The following is a 15,481-nucleotide window of genomic DNA, read 5'->3' on the forward strand; positions in this document are numbered from 1 at the left end:
AAATAGATGAATTATTTATATATTTTTTATTTACTTTAATTTGATTAATAATAATAATTGGAAAGAAAAGTAATGGTTATAATAGCTATACTAATTCAAAAGAGAATATATTTATGGTTGCAATTAAACCATTTTTATTTATTTTTAACCATTTATAATTTCAAATTAAACTAGTGGTCTATATTGATTTCTTATACTAAAATGATTTCTCGCATGAACCACCCCACATATGTGTGTGTCACAGGGTCCCCCGTGTTATGGGGGTTTATTTAGGTTTTTGTTTTTAATCGTTTTGTAACTTTATATTTGAAATGATTTGTTTTATTTTTAACATAATTTTGTTTTGATTTAATATGTATATATTAGTTTGTGACGTCCATTATATTTTTATAACGTTTGAACTATTAGTTTGTTACGTCCATTAATTTTGTATTGATCAATTATGTTCAACAATTTCAATTTCAACTGGTTAATTTGATCAACTAGCTTGTGAACAACGATTGATGGGTGTGATGGAAGAAGATGGTGTTCATGACCGTAGACGATGGTCGTGATGGTGGACGGAATTGTTGGACGGTGACAGACTGCTGAACGGTGATGGTGAAGGTGGACAGAATCGATGGGAGCAGAGGTGGACGAAGACCGGCTCACGTAGTTGTGATTTCAGGATTAGCGTGGTTATAGAAAATCGACGTTCTAGAGTGTTGCGTACCTATTGTACGATAAATGACAGATCCTTTCTCTCTCTATATAGGGCATGTATAGAATAAAAAACTCATATGAGTTGAGAAAATCCGTGAAAACGCTACGTGACATCGTTCCTTTTTGTTTTTTTTGACATAAGCAATATATTTTGTTACATTTAATATAAAACATCGAAAAATAGAAAACAAAAATGTTTCTTAATTCTTCTTTACATTTTTTAAAACTTTTAAACATATTTTTTAGGTGAGAGAAAATGCATTTTTATTTTTACATTTTTTATTAACTTTAGCTGTGGACTCCAATATTCAAACTTAAATTAAAAACATGTAGTTGAGAATGAGTTTATAGAGTTTTCTCAACTCAAACCCGTTTTTTTATGTCCTAACACTATATAAGGTTTGGATCAAATAAAAATGAAATTAACGTGTTAATTGTGAGAATCAAGTAGATTAATTATATATATAAGTAGAATAATTATGTAATTACATTATAGAGTAATTAATTACATATGTCACACACACATATGTCACAGACTTCGTACATTAGTTTTTCGCCACTGCTAGAGGAGATTAAAGTTATAGGCTATCTTTGAATCATTAATTATGGACAATATTGTTCTATAGATTAAGATATCTGATATAGTTTCAACGTTGTAATGTAATTTGTCTTCAATTTTCAAAGTTTATTGTATTCTTAGTTTGGTGTGCTTTCTAAACCTTGATGGATTTATAGATACCTCATTACCGTTGAATATAAATTAGTTTTTACAAGTGAACAAACTATTTAAAATCGATTTGTTAAATAAATAAACAAAACTACACGTAAAGATTATCAACCAAATTATAATCGTGTGATGTAAAAGTAAGTATAAGACGGGGACCACATCTATCTGTATTTAACTGAATGTACTGAAATCAAAGAGGCGGGAAAACCCAAATGAAGGAACGAGGTGGCAACAAGGGCGGAGGAGGAGTACGGCAGTGGCCGGTGGATGAGCAGTACTCACAGTGGAAGCATCTGGTCCCGATTCTCTACGACTGGCTCGCCAACCATAACCTTGTCTGGCCCTCTCTATCTTGTCGGTCCGTATTCTTATCACTCTAGGGTTCCAACTTCAGTTATTATTATTATTATTATTATTTGTGATAAGTTTTGTTTACAACGGGTCAAAACAAGATATACAAGCGAGTTTCATTTATAGGTTAAAATGGGTCAAAACATAATTCAAAATACTCAAACTATCACGTGCGAAACAAAACTCATCCGAAACCCAAAAAACGATCAAAACGAAAAAAAAAACCCGAACCGACTAAAACGAAACTGAACCGAAATAGAAAAACAACCAAAACGAAACAAAAAAAACGATATGAAACCGAAAAGTTGACCAAAACGAAACAAAAACACCGAACCGACCAAAACAAAACAAAAAAACTGAAACGAAACTGAATTGAAATAGAAAAACAACCAAAACGAAACAAAAAAACCGATATGAAAGATATGAAACTGAAACGCTGACCAAAACGAAACAAAAAAAAAGTGAAATGCAACTGAAAAGCTGAAATCAATACAAAACAAAAACACCGAATCGACCGAAACAAAACAAAAAAAACCAAAACGAAATTGAACTGAAAGAGAAAAACGACCAAAACGAAACGAAAAAAACGAAATGCAACTGAAAAGCTGACCAAAACGAAACGAAAAAAACGAAATGCAACTGAAAAGCTGACCAAAAACAAAAACACTGAACCGACCAAAGCGATACATAAAAACCGAAACGAGACTGAACCGAAATAGAAAAACGACCGAAACGAAACAAAAAACCGAATTGAAACTGAAAAACTGACCAAAAGGAAACATAAAAAAACTAAATGCAATTTAAAAACTGGACCAAAACGAATCAAATACACCTAACCGACCAAACAAAACAAAAAAACTTAAACGAAACTGAACCGAAATAGAAAAACGACCAAAATGATACAAAAAAATCGATATGAAACCGAAAAACTGACCAAAACGAAACAAAAAATAAGCAAAATGCAATCAAAAAGCTTACCAAAACGAAACAAAAAAACTGAAACGTAGCCGACCAAAATAAAACAAATGAATCGAAACGAAACAAAAAAAACGAAATGAAACGGGAAAAACTGACTAAAATAAAACAACACTGAAACCGAAAAATCGAGAAATCGAAACCAAAATCATTGAAACCGAGCAGATACCGAAACCGACTGAAATAAAAAAAAAAAGAAAAGCGAACCGAAAAAAAACCCCGAAAAAACCTGAACCGGTACAAAACGTTTTTTTTAATGAACGAGGATGATGGGGGAAACATTTTAGTTATTTTACATTTTGCGTTTTTTATTTATATTTTGAGTTATTATTTTTTTTAATAGTTTTTATGAATATCTTTTTGAGGGGTTTTTAAAACCCTTTGTATGTCAACATTCACTTGGGTCAAGATGGGTTAGTTTTACCCATCTTGACCCATATCCATCCTAACCCTCTATTTTAAAAATCCATCCTGACCCATACCCATCCTGACCCATCACCCAAATCCAACCCAACCCACTCCCATTGCCACCTCTAGTTGCAATGGAGTGGTGAACCTATTGCTTTGGGAGTTTACAACATGTAATTATATGCCTAGTGATAATAGTAATGTTAAATCTTTAGCATAAGCAAGTTTAGGATGATTCTTGCACATCTGACTCTGTGTTTATGTGAATTTGTGTCTAATAATGTAACATGAAATTACTAGACTGACCAAGTTGAGGTTAATTTTGCACTGGGGATCATGTGTTTATATACGAGGGTACGAGCCATGTTTATATAATAAGCAAACATGCTCTCTACTCATGGTATGCTATATCTATATTTGTTTAGAGTTCATAGCTGGTGTGCGTTTAAATTGTTCCCCCTCTTGCCATCACTGCCAGTTGTCTATTTTAGAGATGGCAGAGACTGTCGTAGGCTAAAATTTTCTCTTTTAGTACTTCACAAACATTGTGTAGTTTGTTTTTTTCTTGTATTGTTGATAAACAACGGACACTCTATTTCTGGTCATTTCACTCAGACTAACCATAATGGGGCTATATTGACAAGTTTGTATACATGGTTCATGTTGGATCTCTTACATTGGTTATTGTTCTGTAAATTTGACTTCTTAATAGATGGGGACCACAAATAGAGCAAGCTACTTACAAGAATCGCCAACGACTTTACCTATCAGAACAGGTAAATGATGTTTTCACCTCAATGTATGCATGCATGAAAGATTTGTTTTAATTTACATATAATGTTTAGGCAAAGATATATAAAGAAAAAGTACAGTTGTAAAACTTTGGTCGTGTGAGCATCTACATGGTATGTTTGTCGTGGAAGATGTACAGTCTTAGGCTTATTGTTTATTTTAAGCAACTGTCGTCAACTCACATTCTGCTATTTATTGTGGAAAATCACAACCTTTAGTTTTTGTAGGATCTTTCTAACATAACTAGTTATTTTATGAATGATTATCAATATTAAATATTAGTTTTCAATATCTGATGAAACATGTGGCTCTTTTAGTGCCTTAACATATCTAAATTGAATAAGATTTATTCTAACTTTGCTTATATGAGAGCCATGCTGAAATTTTAATGGTAATTTTTTTTGACTTCATATGTTTGGGTGCAAAATTTGATCTTTTTGTTCTGTTTGTACAGACTGATGGTAGTGTACCAAACACACTTGTGATAGCGAACTGTGAAATTGTTAAACCTAGGGTAGCAGCAGCAGAACACAAATCGCAGGTGAGTCCAAAAGTAATTTCAACATTGTACCTCGTGTCTAATTAAAGTTTAATAACAATTTTATGTTTTGTAGTTCAATGAAGAAGCACGATCACCCTATGTAAAGAAGTTTAAAACTATTATACATCCTGGAGAGGTAGCTCTAAATACAATCTAACCCTTTTCTCACTCTATAATGTTTCTGATAAATATTTTGCTACAAGTATTCTAAATCTAATAATATTTAAAAAAAGATACTTGTAATGGAGCTTTTGCAAGAGTATATGAGACGATGCAAAATTGTTTTTTATCAATACACACATCACATTCATTTTTTAACCTTTTAATGTAACATAATTACCGGTTACAGGTTCTTATCATAGTATGCAAACATGCAATTTGGATTATTATATGGGAAACAAATGCAATTTTGTTGCATAAATAGTAGAAATGGTAAAGTATGTTGCATTCATAATTTCATGGCCACTTTTTTGTTGTTTTTTTGTTTTTTGTGACTCTACTGCGTTCAGGATCTGGTAGTGACTACCATCTGAATGTAGTAATATGCAGCATTAAATTATTTGTTTAATCACACACTTGTTACTCATTTAGTCATTTTTATTGCCGCCTACACAATAATATTTTCATGTGCAGTATATCATGAATATTTGATCCTATGTTTCTTTGGCTTTGATTATATATGTTCAGGTGAATCGCATCAGGGAGCTTCCTCAGAACAGCAATATAGTAGCTACACACACTGATAGTCCTGATGTACGCACTCAGTTTGTTTACGTATTTGGCTGGTTTTGATATATAAATCACTTCAATATTATTCTGTGTTTTTTCTTTAAAGTTACTTTTTCTCTTGTTATGTTCTGTACAGGTCCTGATCTGGGATGTTGAATCTCAGCCTAATCGCCAGGCTGTCTTGGGAGCCACAGAGTCTCGTCCTGATTTGGTAAGTTTTTTGCAGGGAACATTATGACTATAAGTTATCTCTATGTACCCATGTATCTAGAGGTGACTCTTTTGACCCATTAACTTATGGATGAGTTATTTTGTCCTTTGTTTTTATCTTAAATGAGTCAATTGGGCCAAATAACAAATAACTAAAAGGGGATTGGCTTAAAGTGGTTGGAAGTTGTTGAAATTTATTTTTATTTTAGATTTAGTCATTTAGTTTATTGTTTTGATAATATTGTTTTTGTAATCATAATTAGCACATAGTTTTATCTATGAGAGTTGCGCAAAAAATGTACGTGTGCCAACTCAATTTGGCCTGGCCTGTTTCAATCCATACCAAATATATATATATATTTCAACAATTGGTTTTGACCCATTTTCTGCCCCACCCATTTTTCCACCTCTAACCGCTATGTACACAGTTTGTGCATTTATCTGTTATATTTAAATATTACTAGTTACCCCAATGTAGCCTCCTCAAATATATGAATGTGGAGCTGTTACCCATGTTTATTTTGGTTTGTTTGGCTATATATGATTTTCTTTTATACTGCTGACATTGCAGATTTTGACCGGTCATCAAGAAAATGCTGAATTCGCTCTTGCCACGTGCCGAAGTGAACCCTTTGTACTTTCTGGAGGTGATACAGTAGAGCAATACTTTCTTGACCTGCTTTGTGAAACATCACTATTTTAGCGATGCTTAATGCTGATTTACTAGAATGATTAATGTCTAATGGGCCAACTGAGAACATTTTGCTCTTGCGGTTGATTAGAAGGAAACATATTTGAGTTATCTTATAAAGAGTGTGAATGTATAGATTATACTATAGGTGGCAAATTGGGCGGGTCTGACGGGTTGGGTAACTTCTCTACACAAGTAATTTTTGGTATGGGTCAAGTTTGGTTGCGTTTATTCAAGCACATGTTGCTCAAAAGTTTGAACTTTTACGAATCTGAGTGTCAAGAATGATTACGTAAATGATAGAATTATTAATCAAGTTCTTTGGATAACATGGCTTTTTTGGCCATTTCAGTTTATATGTAAATTTGACATTTACTAAGTTCTTTAAAATATGAACTCTAGAAAGGATTAATTTTCAAACTTGTTACTTATTTTAATTACACAAGTAGTTTTTACTATGAGGCGTCTAATGTGTGGATCTTAAGGCATCAATTAGTGCTACATCACCAATTTACAAGTAAAATTAGTTTTGTGTAAGATAGCAAGTCGGTTGCTAAAATGAGGAAAAATGTTAAGTTTGTGTCTGTTTTGTGCATTTAGTTCTTTTCATTGTAATTTTAAGTTATTATTCATGTTCTAAAATATTCACATTATTTATGTTTTCAATTTTGAGCTGTTTGTTTTGTTGTCAGGCAAGGACAAATCAGTTGTTTTTTGGAATATTCATGATCATATATCAACATTAGCAACACAGCCGAAGACTGATGGGCCTGGTGATAAGCCTACCGAAAGCAATGTTGTTCAAGCAAGAGGTGTTTTCCATGGGCATAATGATACTGTTGAAGATGTACAGTTTTGCCCCTCAAGGTAACTGGCACAGTTTTCATGTAGAAACCAGAGGTTACAATTTTGACTGATATGGATCAAATGGATGTGTTTTATAGTATTAAAAACATATACAGTCCGATTTTTCTCTCTTAAAGTGGTATCGTTTTCATTTGGGAAGGGTCAAATTGGTTGAAAACTGCTCAAAGTGTATTTTTAATGCATGCAGTCTCCCTTAATTGGTTTTGTAAGGTACTGAGGTAGGTGATTTTTCACCATCTCGTTTACTCTGACACTACCAAAAATGGTTTTGATTGTTTTGCCCTTGCACCACGAGGAGGTAAAAAAGAGTGAAACTGATATAAGGGCAAATGGTTACAGTTAAATATAAGGTGGTGCATGTTAAGGTGGTATACAAATCATTTCTTTTATTGTAATAATGTTACTTTCATAGTCATGTATAACACATTAATACTTTGAAAGTTTGAATAAAAACAAGTGTTTGTGGGTCAACTAAGCTGGAAATAACCCGTTTAACTTTGACGTTTTTAACTTGTAACCCGATCTCCCCGACCCGTCATCTTGCTTTGTCTATGTGACTATGTCAAATAGAATTCCATTATTAGATATTTATGAATTATGGTAGTTCTGGCTAACTGGAAGCTGGTTTGACTTCTGTTGACGTTGGTGCAGTTCACAAGAATTCTGTAGTGTTGGTGATGATTCTTGTCTTATTCTGTGGGATGCAAGAACAGGTTCTTCTCCAGTTGTCAAGGTAAGCCTCTTCATCTTTTTTTATTACCGTGTTTGATCACTAGTTTTGACTTTGTGACTTTTTATGCTGTTTGTTTTTGAGTGTATAGTTTTTTGCAAATGTTTTGTTTGGTATAAATTGAATAATTGTATAAATTTATTTTATTCTCTTCTAATTGTTTTGCAGGTTGAGAAAGCACACAATGCTGATCTTCACTGTGTTGACTGGAACCCAAGTGATGATAATCTTTTACTAACAGGGTAATAATCTTATACGCTGTCCTCTACTAGTTTTATCTGTAAATTTCTACATTTAAACTAGAAGTTAATAAAATAAAACTAATTTTCGGTTTTGAAAATGAGCTTCCAAGTGACCAAGTTTAACATAGTTAATATTTTTAGGTCTGCTGATAACACTATTCGCTTGTTTGATCGCCGGAATCTCACTACAAATGGGGTCGGATCACCCATCCACATATTTGAGAATCACAATGCTGCTGTTCTTTGTGTACAGGTAGAACTCAAAAATGCGTGTGTGTGTATTGTGTTTTTTATTATAGGTTTATTGGATTATAATAATCCCTACTAAACAATATTGGCCGATAGTAATTGTTAAATGTATTGCTAGTTGTTTTAATTAGGGTTTTAGCCCATGTAGTTTGCTAAAGCCCATGGGCCCTTTATGGGTTGTAGTTAGGGTTTTACTTGTGTATATATAGGTGGTTCCCCCTTTGTATTATTCACACCTTCAAGTAAAAAACATTACTTTCACTACAACCATCTTATTCTTTACATGGTATCAGAGCCAAGGCTCTCGGTACAAACCTGAATCTCGGTTCCCGTCCCGACTTCTGTTCCAAGATCTGTTCAAGTTCAGATCTGTTTAAAAGTTCCAAGTCACTGTTTGAGCTGCTGTCCGAAACAAATCTTTTTTCGGCAGATCTTTACAACTCACCGCCCCTGCCATTATAACCTACACCCTCCGATTTGCCTTACCTAAAAATCCGACGTCCATCCGCTGCCGCACGCGCCCCCACGCGCCTCCCGTTGTCCGCCGTTGCCACCCACGCGCCGGTGAGTGATGGTGCGTGACCCCACCTCCGGTCACCGGATTTTTCCTTGTTCATTCCTTTTTCCGTCCGAAGCTCCCTGTGTTAGTTTTCTGATATAACAACCTTTTTTTCCGTCTGTCTCGGTTATTGTGTTCGAGTTTGTTCAAGCACCTAAGCCACCAGATCTGAAACAAACCCCAGCACCGGTTTCCGGATTTGTTTCAAACCCGTCTAGCCAGCCACTGTCGGAGTATTGTCACTGTTCATGCCGGATTTACTGTTCACGAAAAGTTACTGTTAGCTGCCGGAAGTTACTGTTCACTGCCGGAATCTACCATGGGAAACGAAAAACACACGTATACATTTACTAAGGAGGAGTATGATCTGATTCAACGGTTTCTTGCCTCCCAGTTGAATCCTCCTCGAACCAACTCAGCACATTCGGGTAAGTTTTCTAGCCTCGACTCATCGTGGGTAATCGATTCTGGAGCCACACATCACATGACTGGGAATCGGGGTATTTTTTCTAGTCTTCAAAATGTTCCCAATGCACCGGTACGTCTTGCCGATGGATCTTCATGTTCCGTTCTCGGCATAGGATCCATCAGTAACTCGGAAAACCTAAAACTGTCTTCTATCCTATTTGTTCCTAAATTTCCTACCAGTCTTTGTTCAGTGAGTCAGATTACCAAACAAAACAACTGTTCTGTGACCTTTTGCCCAACTCACTGCGTTTTTCATGAACTAGGAACAAACCGGGTAATTGGTACTGGTTTTGAATCAGGAGGTCTCTATCGTATATCCCCGTTTTCGCATCCTGTAGCAAACTTATGTGATTCCGCTATCAGGGAGGCTCACTGTCGGTTAGGTCATCCCTCTACAGCGGTTCTGAGGCAGATGCGACCAGATTTACCACTTTCGTCTTTTAATTTTCATTGTGAGTCGTGTCAACTTGGTAAACATACCAGGCGTCCCTATCCCCCTAGGGTGCCCAATCGAGTCAGTTCTTGTTTTGAACTGTTGCATTCTGATGTATGGGTCCTTGCCCTATCAAATCTACGTTGGGTTTTGAATATTTTATTACCTTTATTGATGACTATTCTAGCACTACTTGGGTTTATTTGATGAAATCTCGTAGTAAGGTATTTTCCATATTTCGAGAATTTAATGCTTATGTTCAAAACCAATTTAACACCACCATTAAAACTTTACGATCTGATAATGCTAAAGAATACTTTTCCACCGACTTTTCTTCATACTTAAAAACCAACGGCATTATTCATGAATCATCGTGTGCGTATACATCTCAACAAAATGGTGTCCGAACGCAAAAATCGTCACATATTGGATGTTGCTCGCACAATCATGATCCAGTCACGTGTTCCTCATCGTTTTTGGGGAGATGTCGTTCTCACTGCCACATATCTGATTAACCGCATGCCCACACCCGTTCTTCATGGTAAAACACCGTTTTCTGTACTATTTCCCAACGATGATCCATTTCCTCTCGCACCTAAAGTATTTGGTTGCGTCGCCTATGTTCATGACCATTGTCCGAAAACCATCAAACTTGATCCCCGAGCCATTCGTTGTGTCTTCCTTGGTTACTCACGGGTTCAAAAAGGGTATCGGTGCTATAGCCCATCACTTCACCGATACTTTACTAGTACTGATGTCACCTTTCATGAGTATCCTTACTTTCCCGAGTGTTCCACTCCTGTTTCTGACCCGTTTCCTGACCTCTGACCCGTTTCTGACCCAGTCATGTGATGTGTGGTTCCTGACCTCGATATACCCACTTCTCCCTTCCTCCCCACCATTCCTGTGTCGATTCCCTCTTTAGATCCTATATCTGCTGATTCTGACCCACCGACTGAACCTCCGCCACTACTTTTCACATATGCTAGGCGAGGTAAGGGTCAAATATCAGAGACTTGATTCACATCCAGACCGCAACCCCGAGATCTCAGATCTTCCGTCTGCATCCGAACGATCTACACCTCTCACTGATACATCCTTACCCGATCCAGACACTACCCCTGATACACCCGTTTATGATCCTCCTGGTGCACCACTACCCGATATACCTATTTCTTTTCGCAAAGAACCCCGGAAATGCACTCGTTACCCGATTCAGGACTATGTTGCCTACACTCACCTATCTTCTAAATCTCATGCGTACACCACTACCCTTGATTCCTACCCGATTCCCAAAAATGTGACGAGCGCTCTCGCTCACCCAGGATGGCGACAGGCTATGGAAGATGAAATTGGGGCTCTTAAGTCCAATCATACATGGGATCTTGAAACACTTCCTAAAGGGAAGCGTATTGTTGGTTGTCGTTGGGTGTTTACAGTTAAACTACACCCAGACGGCTCCTTACACCGCTTAAAGGCTCGGTTGGTCGCAAAAGGGTATTCTCAGGCATATGGCATTGATTATGATGAGACATTCTCGCCAGTTGCTAAGATGCCATCTGTCCGTATTTGTATCGCTCTTGCTGCCATTAATCATTGGCCGCTCCACCAGCTTGATGTCAAGAACGCCTTTCTTAATGGTGTTCTTGAGGAGGAGGTATATATGGAGCAGCCACCAGGGTTCGTTGTTGAGGAGGAGGCCTCGAAAGTTTGCAGACTACGTCGTTCTCTATATGGTCTTAAACAGTCTCCCAGGGCATGGTTTGGTCGATTCTCTAGTGTTATGGGACAGTTTGGGATGACTCGGAGTGCCTACGATCACTCTGTCTTCTTTAGACACCTGAAAGGAAAGAGGATTATCGTAGTTGTTTATGTGGATGACATTATAATCACAGGTGATGACGAGGTCGGGATCACCGAACTCAAGCAGTTTCTTCAGTCTAAGTTTCAGGTCAGCGACTTAGGTCGATTGAGGTATTTTCTTGGCATAGAAGTATCTCGCTCTCCACAAGGAATACTTCTCTCCCAACGAAAGTATGTCCTTGATATGTTGACCGAATGTGGCTTACTAGGTTGTAAACCTGTTGATACCCCAATGCTTCCTACAAAGAAACTCCTCCCAAAGGAAGGAGATCCAATGAAAGATCCTGAGCGATACAGACGATTGGTTGGTAAACTTAATTATTTAACCGTCACACGACCGGATATCTTCTTTACTGTCAGTGTTCTGAGCCAATTTATGGCTGCACCATACACCGGTCACTGGGATGCTGCCCTTCGTGTCTTAAGATATCTTAAGACCTCACCTGGTTTGGGTATATTATACTCTGATCAGGGTCATTGTCGTGTGGGTGCCTTCACGGAAGAAGGAGATGGTCGGATATCAGGGTTCTCAGATGCAGATTGGGCAGGTTGTCCGATTTCTCGACGATCTACCACCGGATATTGTGTGTTTGTTGGAGGAAATCTTGTATCATGGCAGAGTAAGAAGCAACACACGGTTTCCCGGTCGAGTGCCGAATCGGAGTATAGAGCCATGGCAGATGTAACATCAGAGATGACATGGGTACGTCGTCTTCTCATAGAACTCGGAGTTGTTTTTAATGACTTGATGAGGTTATACTGTGATAATCAATCAGCCATTCACATAGCCAAGAATCAAGTATTTCATGAAAGGACAAAACACATTGAGGTCGACTGCCACCTTATCAAAGATCGAGTAGTAGGCACACAAACTGATCCTCCATCCATTCAACCGGTTCATGTGAAGACAAACTTTCAGCTTGCAGACATTCTAACTAAACCGCTCCGGAAAGCTCAGATAGATTTCATTTGTAACAAGTTGGGCATGATTAACATCTATGCTCCAACTTGAGGAAGAGTGTTAAATGTATTGCTAGTTGTTTTAATTAGGGTTTTAGCCCATGTAGTTTGCTAAAGCCCATGGGCCCTTTATGGGTTGTAGTTAGGGTTTTACTTGTGTATATATAGGTGGTTCCCCCTTTGTATTATTCACACCTTCAAGTAATAAACATTACTTTCACTACAACCATCTTATTCTTTATAGCAATCCCTATTCATTTTATCGCCACCGGCGGTCTCAAATTAAAAAAAGGTGGCCCCCAGTGGTCCCCCGTTAAAAAGGACTAACGGCGTTATACTTTTTTCCAAATTAAGTTTTACATCAATCGGCTCGTATCCTTCTTCCGATCAAAAGCCCTAAAACATTAGTTTGAAATTCGGAAAAAAATATAACGTCGTTAAGTCATTTTTAACGGGGGACCATTGAGGGCCAACTTTACTAAATTTGGGACCGCTGACGGCGATACAATGAATATGGATTATTATCGGCTAATACCACTCAATAGGGATTATTAAAATTCAATAAACCTTTATTATATTATAATTTTTTTTAAGTTTTCATTAGATGAGATTTACAAAATTATATTTATTTTTCAGTGGTTTCCAGACAAAACATCTGTTTTTGGCAGTTCAGCAGAGGATGGAGTCTTGAACATCTGGGATCATAATAAGGTGTGGGTTTTCTCTTTATCGCACACTCTTTTTTGTATATGACTTATCTTGTGTTGGGTTGAGCAGCAAAAACTTGATTTTCAATTGTTAATGTGCTATTATCATTAAAACAATCTTAATCTTGGTATAAAAATGATTTTAGAAGGTTGTATCATGTATGAATTAATTTGTTTTTTTAAGAAGATTCATCTTTAAATAAAATACAATCCAAATTGACCCATTTATAATCAAATGGGTCAAAGTTGTACTTCAATTGTTTTTTTTTATTTATCTTTTTAAATTATTTTTGTTCTTGAGCAGATTGGGGAACTTTCTGGTCCATCTTCAAAATCTTCACAAGGCTTATTGTTCCGTCATTCTGGGCACAGGTACGAAAACCCCGTTATTAAAATTATTATCCTTTGTTTATTGTGCAATATAACACCTATTCATGAGTAAAATTTAATTATCATCTTTTGGTTAGTTATGTTAAAACACACTAGATGAAGTGAATAGCATTTGTGTAAATTGTATCAATATTATGTCTTTTAAATTTTTTCATAACCAGCCGCATTAACTTTTTTTTGAACTATGGTTTTTAAAACGAACTGAATGGCATTTGTGTAAATTGTAGGGACAAGGTGGTTGATTTTCACTGGAATGCACATGATCCGTGGACAATAGTTAGTGTTTCTGGTAATAATGCTAGCACTGGTGGGGGTGGAACATTACAGGTGAGTAACTGACTTCTAGTACTTGTCAAAACAAACTGATTATTAAACATGCATTGTTGAACACGATCACCGAAAATCTGATTTTTCTTTTCTAGTCATTCAAGGTCAAAACGGATGGGGGTGGTTTGACCTGCAAATGATATCCGTCCTTTATAACAATTAATTAACACATTAGACATGATCACAAGTACATGGTCGTTACATAATAAAGCCACTCGGTTCAAAAAGTCCATCTTCACAATCTATCTACTGTTTATAATGTTGGAACTGAATATTTGCAGATATGGCGGATGATTGATTTAATATATCGCCCACAAGAGGAGGTTATCACCGAGCTGGGTCAATTCAAATCTCACCTTCGCACTTGCTCTTAGGAACAAAACTGTTAGGATTATTATCTGCTTAAGTTTGTTGTAACATGTTAGACTGTTCTTAACTTTTTAACTTATTATTTGAAACTGCACAATGGAATCGCTTTTGGTGTTTTCAGGAAGAAAACCTGCAATCTGTCTTTAGGGTTTATATTTTGTTGGTATGGGATGTGGATTTTTTGTATTAAGCTGAGTGTCAACTTTTTTTCGATTTTTTGAAACACAATATGCCACTGCTGGAATAATTATACAAATGGAACATGCCAAACCAACTAGTGGTGGTTTGTTTTGACAGGTTTGGTCTTTTTTTAATTGGATTTTTACATGAAAGAATATGTAATCAATCATGTTCAAAATAAAAAATAAATTATTAATCTTAAAATCAATCAAACTATTATTAAATAAAAGAAATACATAATCAAACTGAAACAAAATTATGACAAATGATTGATATTCTGATTGGAAAAGTGCAGCATAGACTAGTGCTTTTCATTTTGTATTAACCGGACCGACCCGACCGGAGAACCGAAAATCTAGAAAAACTGAAACCGAGGACCGGACCTATGATGCGCCATTCCATTTGGTTTTTGCCGGTTCCGGTTAGTCGGTTTTCGGGTTTTACTGAGACCGATTTTAAGGTATCGAAAGAGAATTGAAGTAACTAATCACAAAAAAATCCGGCTAAAAGAAGCAGCAGTGCAACAGAGACGTTTGACCCTCCTTAATTCTAGCAGTAGAGATGTTAAGGCTATATCCATTCACAATCTCACAATCTCAATCTCACATTATATGTAACATCCTAAAATGCTCTAATATTAAATAAAGAAAGTTGTGTTAAGTTGTCGTGTGTTAATGATTAATTAATATTAAACAAGAAAGGATTATGGACTTGGATTAATTAATATGGATTATAGGGTAATGGGTCTTAGGTCCATGGGCTTTAAGGGATATAAATACCCCCTTAAACTATCCTAAAACCCTAATCCTCATTCTATCTTTCCATATTTGCCTACACACTCCAAAACACACACATACCACTACACACACTTACGGCCGAGAGAGTAGAGAGGGATCCGAGATCAAGTGGACGCTAGTTAGTGTAGATCTTTATTATACAAGCTTATACAAGATCTAGAGTTCATAAACAAGCTAAACGAGATCCAAACGAACACAAAAGGTATGTTCTTGA

General features: G+C 36.4%; 1 protein-coding gene across 1 annotated transcript; it reads left to right on the forward strand.

The window, feature by feature from the left end:
- Positions 1 to 1,641: 1,641 nt before the first annotated feature.
- LOC143597872 (WD-40 repeat-containing protein MSI4-like) lies at positions 1,642 to 14,571 on the forward strand. The gene is made up of 15 exons (XM_077076251.1): positions 1,642 to 1,787; positions 3,876 to 3,939; positions 4,410 to 4,496; positions 4,570 to 4,632; positions 5,184 to 5,249; positions 5,362 to 5,436; positions 6,007 to 6,082; positions 6,819 to 6,993; positions 7,645 to 7,726; positions 7,892 to 7,965; positions 8,107 to 8,218; positions 13,134 to 13,208; positions 13,509 to 13,576; positions 13,822 to 13,921; positions 14,203 to 14,571. The coding sequence occupies exons 1-15, from the start codon at positions 1,642 to 1,644 to the stop codon at positions 14,293 to 14,295; spliced, it is 1,356 nt and encodes a 451-aa protein (XP_076932366.1). The 3' UTR covers positions 14,296 to 14,571.
- Positions 14,572 to 15,481: the final 910 nt, after the last annotated feature.

Source organism: Bidens hawaiensis, unplaced genomic scaffold (genome assembly GCF_021521415.1).
Source record: "Bidens hawaiensis isolate Kalapana, Puna unplaced genomic scaffold, B.hawaiensis_p1.1 tig00049155_1, whole genome shotgun sequence".
NCBI classification, from domain to species: Eukaryota; Viridiplantae; Streptophyta; class Magnoliopsida; order Asterales; family Asteraceae; genus Bidens; species Bidens hawaiensis.

Coding starts and splice junctions, on each gene's coding strand:
- LOC143597872 (XM_077076251.1), top strand. CDS start 1,642: ATGAAGGAACGAGGTGGCAACAAGGGCGGAGGAGGAGTACGGCAGTGG. Junction 4,633..5,183: donor CTATTATACATCCTGGAGAG/GTAGCTCTAAAT, acceptor ATATATGTTCAG/GTGAATCGCATCAGGGAGCT. Junction 13,209..13,508: donor ACATCTGGGATCATAATAAG/GTGTGGGTTTTC, acceptor GTTCTTGAGCAG/ATTGGGGAACTTTCTGGTCC.